This window comes from Alexandromys fortis, unplaced genomic scaffold (assembly GCF_014885135.2).
Source record: "Alexandromys fortis isolate MF-2015 unplaced genomic scaffold, M_Fortis_MF-2015_v1.1 scaffold_70, whole genome shotgun sequence".
Classification (NCBI taxonomy): Eukaryota; Metazoa; Chordata; class Mammalia; order Rodentia; family Cricetidae; genus Alexandromys; species Alexandromys fortis.
In genome coordinates, this window is record NW_026067955.1 from 2948861 (window position 1) to 2965539 (window position 16679).

A 16679-nucleotide genomic window follows, 5' to 3' on the forward strand; every position below is an offset into this window, starting at 1 on the left:
TATACCAGGACAAACAAACAACTGAAGCCTAAGCCAGCAAACCCACATGCATTTGACAGTCAATGTTGCCTTTTTTCTTATATTAAGAAATTCAAATTGTCATCATAATAAATACACAAATAAGGGTAAAAAAAAAAGACTAGAAAGAGAAAGCAGGATCAGTTCTAAGTAAGGCCTTGAGTTTCAGTTCTAACAATGCTTGCACTTCACTTTTATCTATTATTAGCTAGCCGCTGAAAATGTCTGAGGATAGAAAGTCAGTGCATGAATGGGATGTTAAAGGAGGAGAAAATTGATACTGTTAGAGTAGAATTGAGCAGTTACACAGGTTGAAAGAGGGTAATGAGACTCACCTGGGGAAAAAGTGTAGAGGGATAGACTAAAAGCTTGCTTACTGATTGGACGAAGGTTGAATGTGATGATAGGACCATATAAAGGAGGAGGAAAGATTTGTAGAAATGGTTTGTCTTAAAGATCTAGGAGTTGGCATTTTGTGTATGAATTACTAAAGTTTTCTCCATAAGGTGTTCTGTTGCAGACACTTCAACTAGTTTATCATGTATGGTATTATATATGCCACTGAAGTCAATGAAGGAGCACTAACACTAATCATGGACCAGACTATGCATTCCTTTGCTTAGGAAATAGTTGCGAATAAAATTTTTATAACGTTTTGTCCTTGAAATAGCATAGTGTTTTAGAAATTACTAACAATTTTTTAAAAAATTCTGTGGATTTCCCAAAGTACATGGCAAATGTTTTAAGGGTTTGTTGTTGTTGTTGTTGTTGTGGTTGTTTAGTTTTTGCATACAAAATTGAACCCCCTTCTCCCACAACTAACCTCATCTTTTACTGGAATTGATTTTTTTTCTCCCTGAGATAGGGTAGCCCTACCTAGCTTTTGTGGAACCAATTCTTGTAGACCAGGCTGACCTCGAACTCACAGAGATCCGCCTGCTTCTGCTTCCTGAGTGCTGGGATTAGAGGTGTGCGCCACCACCGCCTAGCTTGGAATTGATTTTTGATGGGAAGAAGTAGCAGCCATTGCTACTACCTCTAGTCTTTGTTTTCTTTTATGGATTCCCAGTGGAGATGACTGAAGGTAGTATCTCATCAATTTATATTTTTTAAATCATAATTCCCTTTCCTCCAAACTCCAGAGGTTATCTGCATAACACTAGGAAAATAAAAAGTAATTTCCTAAAGATTGACTAACCATGTTCTGTAGTGTTTGAATGCATGTAGAAACAAAATTTATCTTCCATTTAGTATGATCCAGAGCTGTCATCTCGGCAATTTGGGGTTGAACTGTCTCGTTTGACTAGTGAAGACCGAGCTGTTCCTTTAGTGGTTGAGAAGCTCATAAACTACATTGAAATGCATGGGCTTTATACCGAAGGTATTTACCGAAAATCTGGTTCAACTAATAAAATCAAGGAACTTCGACAAGGTCTAGATACAGGTAAGATAGTGTGCCTCCCAATTAAGATGTAATACTTTTATTTTAAAGTTGTTTCAGTTTTTATTACGTATTGCTTTTCTAAATGTAGGGCCAGAACTTTTTCTGTGATACTTGTTTGTTTTTTGTTTTTGAATCTTTGACTGTATTCAGTTAATTTATCAAGCATGTGTTGACAGTAAATAATTGTACAAGGTATTGTTAGGTACTTGAAAAAGATCTCACTCTATATGACACACAAATTAGATCTTGACATTCTTAATTTATGAAGAGGAAAATGTAGGTTCAGAGAAATTAGTGAAATGTTGACTCAAGGCAACAAAGATTTTTAGAAACAGTGTTGTGAATTTACAGATGTCATTTATCTTCATTTATAGATAAGATAAGCTGCTCTATCAGCCTGGTCCCTTAACTGTTTATCTTAACTATTTATCGCCAACCAGTGACCGTGTTGGAATTTAATCCAGTGTTTTCTGGATCTGTAATTTAAAGTACTGCCTATTAGTCTTCACTACAGGTGGTATTTTTTTTTACTGTTTTTAATTGAGTTAAACGTTTTTCTCCACTCCCTCCCTTCGTCCCCCTCCCCTTCTACCCACTCCCATAACCCCCACACTCCCAATTTACTCAGGAGATCTTGTCGTGCTACTGTTTGCAATAGATTTTCCTATTCCTGTTTGTATTGAGGACTTTATTTAAACTGCTAGTGAGTTGAGCACTTATTAGTGTAAAGCTTAATCCTAGAGTATATGGAAGGGCTTGTCTTTGGTTTAATTCTCAAGTTAACACTTTTTGTCATTTTTGAACCAAAGGTTGCATTTATGTGACTAAGAACCATAGTGGGTTTTTTTTGTTGATTTTTTTTTTTGAACTAATCAGTAAGAAATAAATTAGTAAGAAAACAACCGGAAATGCCTGATAAAACTCAGGTAGTAAATTCTGACTGTCAGAACTTGATCTACTCTAGTTTATGGGCATTTGTTAGGTTTGGCTCTTGACCTGTGCAACAGAACAAATGTCAGTCATTCATTCTGTATTCTAATAGTCTAATCAGTAACCTTGAGCAAAATAGGAGGAAGCATTTCCCTGCCTTCTAGTCTCTAAGAACGTCAGCCTTGCTTTTAGAAAATGTCTTTTAGGGCTTTCCTCTTAGACTTGTGAAGCATGGGTGCTCAAGAGTGAGGCATGTGGGCCACTCCAAGACAAGTACAAAAAATCAAAAGTAAGCCCCTAGAAACTTCTATAATTGATTCTTCTTCCATCAAAACATAATCTTTTACATTTGTGTTCACAACAAGTACAAGCATTATTCCTTCACAGTCAGAAGTGAGAATTCCAAGCATAGAATTAGAGTGTGGAAGATATACATTAGTTTAGTTAGGAAACATGAAGCCTTCTTTTTAGTATATTTACTTTGAACTGTTTGAATCTTTTTGCATGCTTTGTTATCTATCCATTGTCTCTAATAGATGCTGAAAGTGTAAACCTAGATGACTATAACATACATGTTATTGCAAGCGTATTCAAACAATGGCTTCGTGATTTGCCCAATCCACTCATGACCTTTGAACTCTATGAGGAATTTCTTCGAGCTATGGGTAAGCACAAGCTTCATGGGTTTAAAGGACAGGCCTAGACTTGATAAAGCAACCCCATCTGTTGTATTCATTATTAAGTCCTTCTACAGGAGTGTAGCCCTTAAGGGTCCTAAATTAAGCTTGTGGCAGAGTACAAAAGTGCCAGTGCACTGTTACCTATTCAACAGTTGGTTTTTGTTTTTTGTTTTTTTGTTTTTGTAGATTTTCTAAAAGTTTCCGAGTAAGCCACTTTGTTGCTTCTCAAAAAGTAACTGAAAGATATGGGTTATAAAAACAGTAAAGTAGCAAGTAGGAGATTTTAGGGTGGGCTAACATTCTGTTGTGAATCTAAGCAGGAACTGTGTCTGAAGGTAGCTGTTTTATTCCAGATGGGCTCTTTGCTTTAAATGTGTTGTATATTTGTAAAGGTCTGCCCAGAGGTATTTAGAGCCTGAGGACATAAAATAGTTCATTTTAATGAGAACCCCATCTGTCACATAATGGCTGAAATACTAGACTGCTTGCTGTCATCAAGGGCTGCTGGAGGGCAAGCTAAACTGTGGGAATTCAAATACAGGGAGCCAAGTATCTGAGAGCTGTTTCTGCTTCCTCAAGCTGAAACCATCATTCTCTGCTGTAGCGTGTCCATCCAGGAGGAAGATAAAGCATGTAACTTGCTATTCTTACCAATTTTTAGGCCTTCAGGAGAGAAAGGAGACAATCCGTGGTGTGTACTCTGTAATTGATCAGCTCTCCCGAACTCATCTCAATACACTGGAACGCCTTATCTTTCATCTAGTTAGGTAACTTAACAGTTTCTTTAGGATTTTTCTTTCCTTTTTTCCCCCTCCCAAGACAGGGACTCATTATGTATCTTTGGCTATATTGGGACTCACTATGTAGATCAGGGTGGCTTTGAACTCAGAGATCTTCCTGCCTCTGCCTTACAAGTGCTGGGATTATACACCACTGTGCCTGGCTTTTTTTCAGGGGAGGAGGTCATGATTCCATTCAGTTGAAGAACTTGAATGTATAAAGTCAGTGCCTTTCCTGGGAATGTAGTTCAGAAGTAGAATGCTCCTTTAGTGTGCACAAAGCCCTCGGTTTGGTCTTGTAATGTTTATAAAACAACACCCCCTACTCCTTTCTGCCTTTCTACCTTTTGTACCTAAAATATGGGGTTAGGGCTTTTTCAAGCAGGAATTTGCTAAGTTGAGTGATTGTTGGTCATGTAGTTGCTCCCACCTCATGCATGGTAGCACAAAGTAACTCAGCCATTTTGACACCTGAACTAGAAAAGAGTGAATGAACATCAGCTTTCTGGGAGTTGGTTCAGATTATACTCAGGAATTAACTGACTAGAGGATTCAGGAGTAGGTCTTTTTCTCTGTATGTAAATATTAGAAGGGGTTGGGAGTATAACCCTCTCTCTGGTCAGATGTGTGAGATATTTGGGAATGTGTTAAAACTTCTACTCTAGGTGTTCAAGAGATGTCTCAGAGGTTAAGAGCATTGGCTGCTTCTCCAGGGAGCCTGGGTTCAATTTCCAGGACCCATACAACAGCTCACAACTATCTGTAATTCCAATTCCAGGGTATCTGACACTGTCACACAGACATACATGAGGTAAAACACTAATGCACGTAAAATAAAAATAAATAAATCCTATTTTTAAAATTAAAAAACACCACAACTTCAACTCTGCATTCTGCAGACATGTTTATGATGTTGGACTTAAGCAGCAGGTCACTTGATATGCTGTAATGTTGACCTATGAACCAGACTGTTTCAGAGTGTAGTAAAGTCCATTCTTCAGGTAAAGGGATAACTTTGGGGAAGTCTAGAATGTCTTCCTTAAATTTAGATGTGTATCCACACTGAACTATGGGGTTGATGGCATACTGTATTCTTTTCCATATTTTCCCACTATTATTTTATTTTTATCACCTTGTCACTGGTGTTGGTTTTGCTTTATTTCTTAGGATTGCGCTACAGGAAGACACTAACCGAATGTCTGCTAATGCTCTGGCCATTGTGTTTGCACCTTGCATTCTCCGTTGCCCTGACACTACTGACCCACTGCAAAGTGTACAAGATATCAGTAAGACTACCACGTAAGGCCAGCCACATTCACCTCTACAGGATTTTAGTTGGTGTAGTTTTTTTTTATCCAAATATCAAACACAGTAAATGATTTCATAAGTTCCAGTGCCTGTAAAGCACATTCTTGGGTATTCTAAGGCTTGCTTCAATTTAGGATTACTTACAATTTTTAAATGTCAAGTTATTTGTAGTTTATATCTCCTTGTAATAAAGCATGTAGTCTAATCATGATATTATGACTCTGAATCTCTCTGGTTATAATTCTTCAGTATTCCCAAATTTCACCCTGACCTTTTTTTCTTAACCCCCCACTCCCCCTTTCTCTCTTTCTCCATCCCTTCTTCCCTCCCTCCCTTCCTCCCTCCTTCTCCCCCCCCCCCTCTCTGACTGCAGTGGGAACTTTTGGAAAAATTCAAGGGCTTGAGTCCCATCCCCAGAGTTGTCTGATTTATTAATTAATCTGGGATTATAGCCTGGGCGTTAGAATTTGCAACTATTTTCAGTTGGTTTCTAAAATGCAGACAATTATCAACCACCATTCTGAATCTTCTTTTCTCTGAGCTCATAAAATAAAGGATGCTTCCTTTATCCTTCAGCTATCTAGGACAGTCAGTTAAAAGTCTTGATTTACTTCTGCTTGTAATCGTTTTTTTTTTTTCTTTCTTTCTTCCTGTTTCAGCTGTGTGGAGCTGATTGTTGTAGAACAAATGAATAAATATAAGGCTCGTCTCAAAGATATAAGTAGCCTGGAATTTGCTGAAAATAAAGCAAAGACCAGACTATCACTGATTCGTAGATCAATGGTAAGATGCAAAACATGGAACCATGTTTTGGGAAGGGGTTTTCTATGTTTTTTTGAGTAAGGATTTGTAACATGAATTATGCACAGAAGGAACTTTTCAGAGGAAACACTGGTGCTAGGAATATCTGATGATCTTTAAGTTATTTTAGCTATAATGTACAGAATATATGTAATAAAATCTGCACAATATTTTAAATATTTTGGATAAAAAGTTGGTGGCTTGTTATCTTCCTGCTTACTTTACCTGTTCATGCCATAAACACTTAACTTTACCCTAACTTTCTCTACATTCTTCCACTATCTTTTCCTAATCTCAGCCATAAAATTTTTGGTGGTCCTTCCAAGATTCCTGACCGTAGAGAACTTAGTCATTTAGAATTGAATATGAACTAACTAACATGCTTGATTCCTACGGAAGCAGAATTCTATTTATGAGATTTATTTAGGGATTTGTTGTTGGATTTTGAGATGTGCTAATAAAATTTCTTTCATTTGCTTACTTTTGTATTTAGTGTCTTCTGTTTTAACCAGTGACCAGCAATTATGTATTATAATAACTCCAGTTACCATTAACTAAAACAGTAGGATCTGATGTTCTGATAAAACAACTGATGCCTTAAAGTTTAACTTTTGCCTACTTATTATTCCTCCTTTTGGTTGTAAACATTGTAGCAGCAGGCACTTATTTCAGATTCTCAGCAAATCTCTTAAAACAGCAGCTTCCTGATTTTCATATTTTTCTAGAGCTCCCACAATGCTTCTTCCATGTCATTATAGTTTGTATTTAGATTGGCATTGAAATAACTCTGCTTCTTCCTTCCTATTTCAGCTTCCTTGTACAGAACAAATGTTCAACAGAGGGTAGGGTTAGAAGAATTCCAGACATTAAATGAAGCTTGACTTAGGATTCCCATTACTATGATAAAACACTGTGACCATAAGCAGCTTAGAGAGGGAGGTGTTATTTTAGAGTTTGTAGTCCTCATTCATTAGGTGAGATGCCTGAAGGGAGAGAGTATTGAAGAGGGCTGCTTACAGGCTAGCCCCTTGTGGCTTGCTCAGCTTGCTTGCTTATATATATTACCCAGGACTGCCTGTACAGGAGTGATACTGGCCACAGTGAACTTGACCCTCCTCCCCTATAATCTTCAATCCAGAAAATGTACCACACACAGGCTTGCCCACAGACCAGTCTGATGAAGGTATTTTTCTCAACAGAGGTTCTGTCTTTGAAAATGACTCTAGCTTGTATCAAGTTGACATAACACTAGCTAGTACAGTCATCATAGGATATGACCTAAATCTCCCCACAAGACATTACAAACAGAAATCCTATCTAAAATCAAAATTTTGGCCTGAGGCTTTACATGAGTTGATGCTTGTCTTTAAGACAAAGTTGATCCTTGGCACTGCAAACAAACAGAAAAACCTTTTCGTATTAATAATTTTAGCTCAGTATTCAGAGATCTAAATTATTAGACTTAAGAAGGAAGGAAAGAGCTTCATTACTACAAAACTGTATTTCAAAGCAAGTGGAAAAGTTGTGCATCCCACCTCCCCAGTACTGCAGGGAATGGATATATCATTCCACTGAAAGGTTTAGCCTTCTCTTTTAATGGGGCAATGACATGTACATTCTAACCTTCTGCTTTCCTTTTCATGTCCTTCCTAATCCAGAAACCTGTACTAATTGCAGTTAGATTTATGAGCATTACCCGCAGTTCAGTCTCGGTATGTATTAATATTGCAATGTGTCTTAGTCACTTCACATCATCATGTCTCACTCATCCAGGAAATGTTCTGCTCTGTCAGTCATTCGTGCCTGTCTGCCTTACATGTTCAAACCCAGTTCAGGGCCCATTTATTGATCAGCCTTCACATGCCTTTTTCTTAATCACTTTCTTTACGCCCTTCACTTTATCTGCATATGCAGGTGAACAGTGTTCATTAGAAATATACTGTTTTTCCTTGTCAGATAGTCCTTTAGAGTTTCTGTTGTGGTTAAATCTTTAAAACATGGGGGTTGAAGATAACTGAGGTTCTCAGAGTCGTTCTGCTGTATGAGCTATATTCCTAGCAAATTCACTTTATTATTTGAAATACCTGTATGATTTTCAGTATCTATCATGAGTAATGCTTATGTATCTGTTCATAACTGTGACTCTAATGGTATCTTCCAAGATGTAGAAATACAGCTCTTACCTACTTAAGTGTTTGCCAGACAAGATTATGTTGTTGCTGCCTCTCTTTATTAACACTGTTTATGCAAAGGAGAAATGGAAGGGTAGAAAACTAAAATATCAAGCTGTGTGGAAACTAATTCCAAAATACCCATCTCTGTATACTCATTTTACCGGGAAGCATTATCTTATTGATCTGTAAGTACAGGTATCACTCACTATTAATGAGAAACTGTAGAAACAGTCAATTCTGCTATATCAAGCTTTCCTTTTCCTCAGAATATAGCCCTAATAGCATGTCACTATTTCTTTCACATGCATTTTTTATATTAAAATTTCAGTCATAGACTTGGTATCCTGTATTCTTCTCACTTCTTTACAGATTATACCTTTATCTGGGGAGTTGTAGGGTAAACTTCCTTTGCAGGGCAGACTCAGCCTTTATCTGGAGGAAGAATTTGAGTAAACAGAATTCTGCATACTGTTGCAGTGTTATGTGGCAGTTCTGTTGGACTGTTTTACACTGCTGTTCTGTTCTGACAGTAATCTAACTAAAGATGAGTGGGAGCTCCAGATTTACTCTCCTAACAGTCAGATGAGACTTGTCATCTCTGTATATATTGCCACTATCATTTAAGTCAGTGATCCTCAACCTTCCTAATGCTTTGGCCCTTTAATACCATTCCTCATGTTGTGGTGACCCCCCCAGCCATAAAATTATTTTTGTTGCTACTTCGTAACTGTAATTTTGCTACTGTTATAAATCATAATGTAAATATTTTTGGAGATAGAAGTTTGTCAAGGTAGTGACTCACAGGTTGAGAACCGCTGGTTTAAGATGGGACTTCATCTTCTGCCTAAATTCTTAGTGATGGCATTGACATGGTGTTAGAAGCTGTCAAACTTTCAGGACAGTCACAAGTTTTCCAAAATTCTCCTATTTGCTTAGAAAGCTTAAAGTGTTATCAATGACGAAAATTGTGACTTTGAAAATAATAGGTTCCTTTCTAATAGGGTCAAAGTCTGTACAATTTACTCCTGTGTGAATAGTCATTCTTTGTCAGTTAGCCCAGTATTTGAAGATAAAAGCAGCTAAGTCATTCAGCTTGCTAAGCAGGTTGCTGTGAGTCACAAGCATTGTACAGTAAAAGTACACTTGACAGATCTATAGACAGATCCACAATTATGATCTGATGGAGAACCTGATTTGCAGAGCTTCGGGAACACTTGTCTTTTGGATAGTCACTATCAATTCTGGCTCTTCTCCCTTTTATAATGGGATTCATCCGAAAATATTCCAGCAGTGTATAAATCATTCATTGTGATAACTTCCTCCTGTACTGGCAACTGGATGACCTTTTCCCATTACCCCACATTGTAATGGGGCACTGGTATGAAAGCATTCACTCAGCTAAACCTTTGTTCTCATAGTCAAATCTACATAAATCTAGTCCCCCACAATTATCCATATTGACAGGACTTATTGACAAGAAAGGAGCCCTGAGCAGGAGAGATAGTATGTCTGCTTTTACTGATAATCAGGTCTGGGTGACTCTGAATTCTCTAACAGCCAACTCAGGTGGAGAACCTGAGTTGCTCTGCCCTAGCAAGCTATTAGTATTCTGTACTTACCTTTACCTTTCACTTGACACAAGGTCTTAATCTAGAGTCTAGGAAACTGTATCTTTACCCCTAAAATATAAAGGAAAAAAAACCCTGTCTTTTATCCATCCTGTTAATCCTAAGAAATGCATGCTTGGCATCATTGTTATTTCCCAGAAAATTGTTTATGATGTCTGTGTGGGTATAAACTGGAAACCTTGTGGGATGGGAAGGACAGCAAAGAACATCAAAAGAGGAACATTGAGGAGAAACATCGGAAGGGGAACATCAAGAGGACATTAGAGAGAGCATAGAAAGAATAAATGGGACATGATTTAAAAAGATTATGTGAGCTAATTTATTTTGTTTACACTCAGACCTTATTAGTCAGGTTTTCACCTGCTATAATGACCCTTCTGAGAGGTTTAGTGTGGCTTAAACCCCAACATAAACCTTGCTAGTAGGTAGTTGTATGAATACGATTACTAGGACAACCCTCAGCATATTGCAGGGGGAAGTGCTTTTTGTGTGCCTGTCATTTTATCATACATAAATAAAAAATGAATTTAACTGTTAATGGTTGATAATTATATGATTTAACTGATGGCATGTGAAACTATTTTTTAGCTGTGAATACATGCTATTAAAGAATATGAAGACCAGGCCGGGCGATGGGGGTGCACGCCTTTAATCCCAGCACTCAGGAGGCAGAGGCAGGTGGATATCTGTGAGTTCGAGACCAGCCTGGTCTACAGAGCTAGTTTCAGGACAGGCTCCAAAGCCACAGAGAAACTCTGTCTCGAAAAACCAAAAAAATAAATAAATAAAATAAAAAAAGAATATGAAGACCAGTAGTACAGTTTTATACCATTGCCTAAGTCATGTGGAGGTGTCAACCGTGTGTTTTTACCCACTGTTGGTTTTATCTAATTAGATTAAATGTCAGTAAATGGAAAGAGCAAATAGCATCTTAGCACTATTATAAAAGCAATGTTCAGATTGTACTTTTTTTGGGAATGCCTCAATATCCCTAATGGGAACCTGTGAACTATATTCAGAGCCATTGTACCCAAGGCTGGGGATATAGCTTGGTGGTAGAGTACTTGTCTCAATCATGCTTGAGGCCCTAGGTTAAATTTCTCAACGTAGAGAGGCCAGGGAGAGAGGGAGAGAGAGAGAGACTCTTGTACTACAATACTCTGGCTGGCTTATGCACTACACAGAAAGTCTAACGACATATGCAAACATACAGTGACTATATTTAAAGTATTTAGTAACTCTTATTATGGGATGAACCATAGTTACAGGTGTTGGGGATACAACTTTTGAATCAGCCTCAATACCTACTACCATAGAAAGCTCCTATCTCGATATCATACAAAGTGTGGACTTTCTGCAAGACGACCAAGCAAGGCTGGTAGTCTTCTAGAAAAAACTTGGATAAAGAACCTTTCTTTTCTAGGAAAGAAGATCCCTCAGACATAGTCTGAGAATTCAGTTCCTGTTTTTGTGGCTTAATGAATGACAACAGTGATCCTTTAGTATTTGGGGTAAATTGTCTGTTAGGATTCTAAGATATGTGCTTCTAGCTATTTACGTCTAGTTCTATCTGGATATTGCACAGTTCTTCCTCTTGATGTATTCAACCCACAAACAAACCCCAGTTACATGTACTTTCTTTGAATCATCAGGAAATATAACTCCCCATGAGGGAGGTGTCTTTCTACATAGTCAAAATCATATTTCATCATCATTCTTTAGCTATGTAGGCTTACAATGATTGACAATATTGAGCTTGTGTCCATCTGTTATGTCTTGCTATTCCTTCCTGCATCCTTTTTTTCATTATGAGCCTTATAGCAAACTCTTCCATAGGCCATAATCATTTTAACACTAAAGTGTATTTTCTATTCTTCATTGTTACCGACTTAAATCTTTTAAAAAAAAATGTTAAAATGACTCGGCAGTTAAGAGCACTGCCTGCTCTTCCAAAGGTCCTGAGTTCAATTCCCAGCAACCACATGCTGGTTCACAACCATCTGTAATGAGATCTGGTGTCCTCTTGATGAAGAGACCTGGTCAGTCATCCTCATCAACTTAGACCATGAAACCCAATATGGTTAAGTTCAACAGAACCACCTTATATGTACTGCCCATGCATGCTTCCGAAAAAAAATAAGTAAACTGAATCCTTCTCATTAAAGCATTTGGATCCATGTTGTTGCTAGTTTTGGAAACCAACTGTAGGCTAGGCTTACAGCATTCTCACCTAGGTTATTAGCCAGAGCTTCTGTTTCTGATTTTTTTTTCCCACCGTATATATCAGGCTTGCTTTGAACTTGCTCCTTCCTCAGTCTCCTAAGTGCAATAGAACTACTACAATAGAGCATCAATATAAGATGATCAAAATCAAAACAGGGTACCTAAAAACAGACTAGGTAGGCATTTAAAGACTGACTGCAGCAAATATTTCCTATTTTCTTTGTTCCTCCAAAATTTGTATCCTTAAGCACACGCCTTTAATCCCAGCACTCTGGAGGCAGAGGCAGGCGGATCTCTGTGAGTTCAAGGCCAGCCTGGTCTACAAGAGCTAGTACCAGGACAGGCTCCAAAGCCACAGAGAAACCCTGTCTCGAAAAACCAAAAAAAGAAAAAAATTGCTGGGTCATGGGACATATCTTTTAGCATTTTCCAAAATGGCTGGATGATAATTAGCAGTGTACAGGAATCTCTGGTTTGCCAACTTTCCAGCCCTTCTGTTGTCAGTTACTTTACTTTTAGCCATTAATATTTGCATGCCACTTCTTGAATTTGGAGTTCTGTCCTGTGACTCTAATGTGCACAAGTAGGTTCAGCCTTCTTGTAGATATACCTTGTTTTCTCAACATGCTAAATATGCTTTTCTGTTTTTCTATACTTGGATTGTTTTATCTTTTTTTCTAATTCTTTCTGAATTCTGCCTATAATCCTTTGATCAGTTATTTCTGTTGCAAGCATTCCATTTTATGGTTTGATTTTTTTAAAATTAATATCTGTTTATTTGAGATGTCAAATTGTTAATATATAACATTCAATCAACAAAATCTTTGGATTTCCAAAGTGGATATAAAGTTACATAAAATTTAAAGTTTTGTGGTCACAAATTACAATCCACCCTTGAAGCCTTAGAACATGTGCCTTATAGCTTTTTAACTTTTGGGTCTTTCTCTTGTTCTGTGTGTGTGCACATGTGCACACATGTACATGTGTGTGATGTTCATGTTAAATACTTGACTTAGATCATGTTCAACTAGCTGTTGGTGGTGACTAGTGCCTTTAATCTCAGCACTTGGGGGCAGGTGAATCTCTTGAGTTCAAGGCCAGCCTGGTTCAGAGTGAGTCCAGGACAGCCACATCTTCACAGGGAAACACTGTCTCAACAACAAATAAAGTTGTCTTTCAAGCCAGGCATGGTTGCACACGTAAGCAATCCCAGCACTTAGGAGTTAGAGGTAGGATGATCAGCAGTTGAAGCCCAGTCTTGCTTTCATAACATTCTTAACTTTCATAACAAGTCGCTGACTCAAAATATAAGTTGTCTTGATGGACAAACGTTAATTTTAGTGTAATCTAGTTTTATTAATATTTACTAAGGTTGTAATCAATATCTTCTCAAAGATTTATATTTTTTTTATTGAGCTCTACATTTTTCTCTGTTCCCCTCTCTATCTCTCCCCTTCCCCCAAAGTCCCCATGCTCCCAATTTACTCAGGAGATCTTGTCTTTTTCTACTTCCCATGTAGATTAGATCTTTGTAAGTCTCTCTTAGGGTCCTCATTGTTGTTGTAGCTTCATTGTTTTTTCTGTATTTCTTATTTGTTTTTAAGTAACCTCATTTTGACTATCATATCGATAGTACTACTACTTTAATCTGGCTTTTTTGTATTGTGTGTCATGTAGATGAGGAATGGGCATGTTACCCGTGTGTATGGAGGACAAAGGAAGTTCATTCTCTCTTGTACCAAATGGACTTTGGGAAGTCCATTCTCTCTTTGTACCTTGTTTTTGAAACAGGGTTTCCTGTTTCTGTCATGCTGCTTACTCCAGACTAGCTTCCCAAAAATTCTGTCTCTGCCTCTTACCTCATCATAGGAATGCTGGGATTCTAGATGCAAGCCATTGCTTCTGGTCTTAATGTGGGTTTGGCGAATCAAACTCAAGTTGTCAACTTTGTGTAGCAAGTGCTTTTACTTACTGAGTCACCTCACTGACCCATTTACTTTAGCTTTCTAATGAACTGGTTTAAAAACTCATTCTGTCTTCTTCAGTTTTGGCTATTTGTAACTCTATATGAGTATGAACTCACCTGTACAAAACCCCTGGGATTTTTCTTTTGAGATGACCCTACATGTGTAAATTGTGTTTTAGAGATTTACTGTTTTATTGGTATTTATTTTCCCACCAGTGAACACGATTTTTCCATGTATATCGTAAGTTTTATTATTTTATGTTGAGAGCTTACTTATCTTTAACTGTATTTATTAAAGTTGATATATTTGAAAGTGTTACACATTAAGATTTTTATTTTCTTTTTGTTGCTTGTTAAATAAAATATCCAATTTACTTTGCTGAAATCACCTAATAGTTGTTCTGAGCATTCCTTTGACTTTGCTAGTTGTATCATTTTTGAATGATCATTTTATCTGTCCTTTGATAGTCTTTACACTTCCTCTTTGTTTTTCTAAAGGAACTAGAACCTTCAGTATAGTGTTTAATGAACCAGTGGTAGTGATCATTCTTTTTTTGTTTTGTTTTGTTTTTGTTTTTGTTTTTTGAGATGGGGTCTCTGTAGCTTTGGAGCCTGTCCTGGAGCTAGCTGTTGTAGCTAGCTGTTGTAGACCAGGCTGGCCTTGAACTCACAGAGATCCATCTGCCTCTGCCTCTGCCTCTGCCTCCCAAGTGCTGGGATTAAAGGCCTGCACCACCACTGCCCGTGATGTTTGCTATAGGATTTTTATTCTTTATGAGACTTAGCACATTCATTTGATTACTGGTTTTCTAGGTTGTTACTGTGGTGTAATGTTGACTTTTATGGGTTGTTTTGTTTTTGTCTTCTTGTTGTTGTTCAAGACAGGTTTTTTTCTGTGTAGCCTTGGCTGTCCTGGAACTCACTCTGTAGACCAGACTTTTAGGTTATTTATTTTTTAAAGGTTTATTTATTTATTATGTATACAACATTCCTTCCATGTATGCTCGCATGCCAGAAGAGGGCACCAGGTCTCATTATAGATGGTTGTCAGCCACGATGTGGTTGTTGGGAATTGAACTCAGGACCTTTGGAAGAACAGTCAGTGCTCTTAACCTCTGAGCCATCTCTCCAGCCCTCTTTTAGGTTTTTAATATACCTTTTTGAGATGTTTCACAGTGTAGCACAGACTGGTCTAGAAGTTGCAGTGACCTTCCACCTCAGCCTCGGGAGCACTGGTGTTACAGGCTCAAGCTCCATGCCTGGCTAAGGGAATTGTAAATTTTATTGATGTTAAACCATCATTGATATATTGCCCACTTCAGTTTATAAACTATCAAGATTTTTTGTTCCTGTGATTATATATAAAATTGTCCTAGAATGCCCTTCCCTTAAATGTACTTGTTATATTTTTCTAATTTGTATAAAAACAATCTAGGCAAGGCATCATGGCAACATGCCTTTAATCCCTGAGCATGGAGGAGGCAGGGACAGGTAGATCTCTGTAAGTTTGAGACAAGCCTGGTCTACATAAGTTCCAGGCTAACCAGGACTGTGCCTCAAAGTAAACAAGCAAACAAATAAATGGGACATAGTCCGTTTTAATTCTGTGGAAGAATGTGCTTGATAGCTCTCTAATGGTTTGCTCTGCACACATACTTAATCCATTACCCTGCTGGTGACAGCTTTGTCTCTGTGATTCTGATGCCCTGGAACTGGAGTTACAATGTTTGTAAACCACCATGTAGATGCTGGAACTGAACCCAGGTCTTCTGTGAAAGCAACCAGTGTTTCTTAACCACTAAGCTGTATCTCCAGCCTGACACGTTTCCTTTTCCTTTCTAGCCTCTTTTTTTTTTTATTGCCTCCCCCTTGATATTGTTCCATTCATTGTTTTCATTACTCTAAGAGGTTTTATCCTCCTTTAACCTAAAGATCACATCATTAAACTGTACCCTTTCAATGTTCATTAATTGGTACTTTTGATCTTTTTCCTAGATAATGTCCAAGGACTTTAATGTGTCATTGTCTGACTTCATTGCTGTTAGCAGATTTTTTTTTCTTTTTGCTATTTCTAGATTTTAAATACAAAACATCTTGTTTTACGTAGTCCATACATTGTCATTGGTGTTTTCATTCCTGAATCTCTAACTTTTCTTCTGGGCATTTCCTACCTGCCATTAAGAACTTCCTTTAGATGCCGGGTGGTGGTGGTGGCACAGGCCTTTAGTCCCAGCACTCAGGAGACAGAGGCAGAGACAGGCAGATCTCTGAGGCCAGCCTGGTCTACAAGAGCTACAAGAGCTAGTTCCAGGACAGGACAGGCACCAAAAGCTACAGAGAAAATCCTGTCTCAAAATAAAAAAAATAAAATAAAGAACTTCCTTTAGCTTAACCTGGATCAAATTTTGTCTTCTCTTTCTCTACTTTATTCCTGAAGATTTTTGTTCAGTTCTAGATTCGTGGCAATTTGTTCCTTTCATAGCCTAAAAATATCATTTTACTATATTCTCTCTCTCTCTCTCTCTCTCTCTCTCTCTCTCTCTCTCTCTCTATGTGTGTGTGTGTGTGTGTGTGTGTGTGTGTGTGTTTGCTTTTTTTATTTGGCTTATTTTTTTCTTCCATTGTTTCTGTGGAGCTTAGAACCTAACTATTGTTATTTGTTTGCAAGTAATTTTTGTTTTTTTTTCTGACTGCTTCTAAGATTTTTTTTTTCTTGACTTGGATTTTT

General features: G+C 37.7%; 1 protein-coding gene across 4 annotated transcripts in view; it reads left to right on the plus strand.

Annotated features, from left to right (window-relative positions):
- Myo9a (myosin IXA) overlaps positions 1-16679 on the plus strand; it is a 202770-nt gene that overhangs the window by 177817 nt on the left and 8274 nt on the right. For all 4 annotated transcript variants that reach the window (XM_050151883.1, XM_050151881.1, XM_050151882.1 and 1 more), the window contains 5 exons: positions 1270-1462; positions 2929-3057; positions 3734-3839; positions 5019-5150; positions 5819-5942. In XM_050151883.1, the coding sequence (XP_050007840.1) occupies positions 1270-1462; positions 2929-3057; positions 3734-3839; positions 5019-5150; positions 5819-5942 (684 nt within the window). The remainder of the gene's footprint in view (positions 1-1269; positions 1463-2928; positions 3058-3733; positions 3840-5018; positions 5151-5818; positions 5943-16679) is intronic.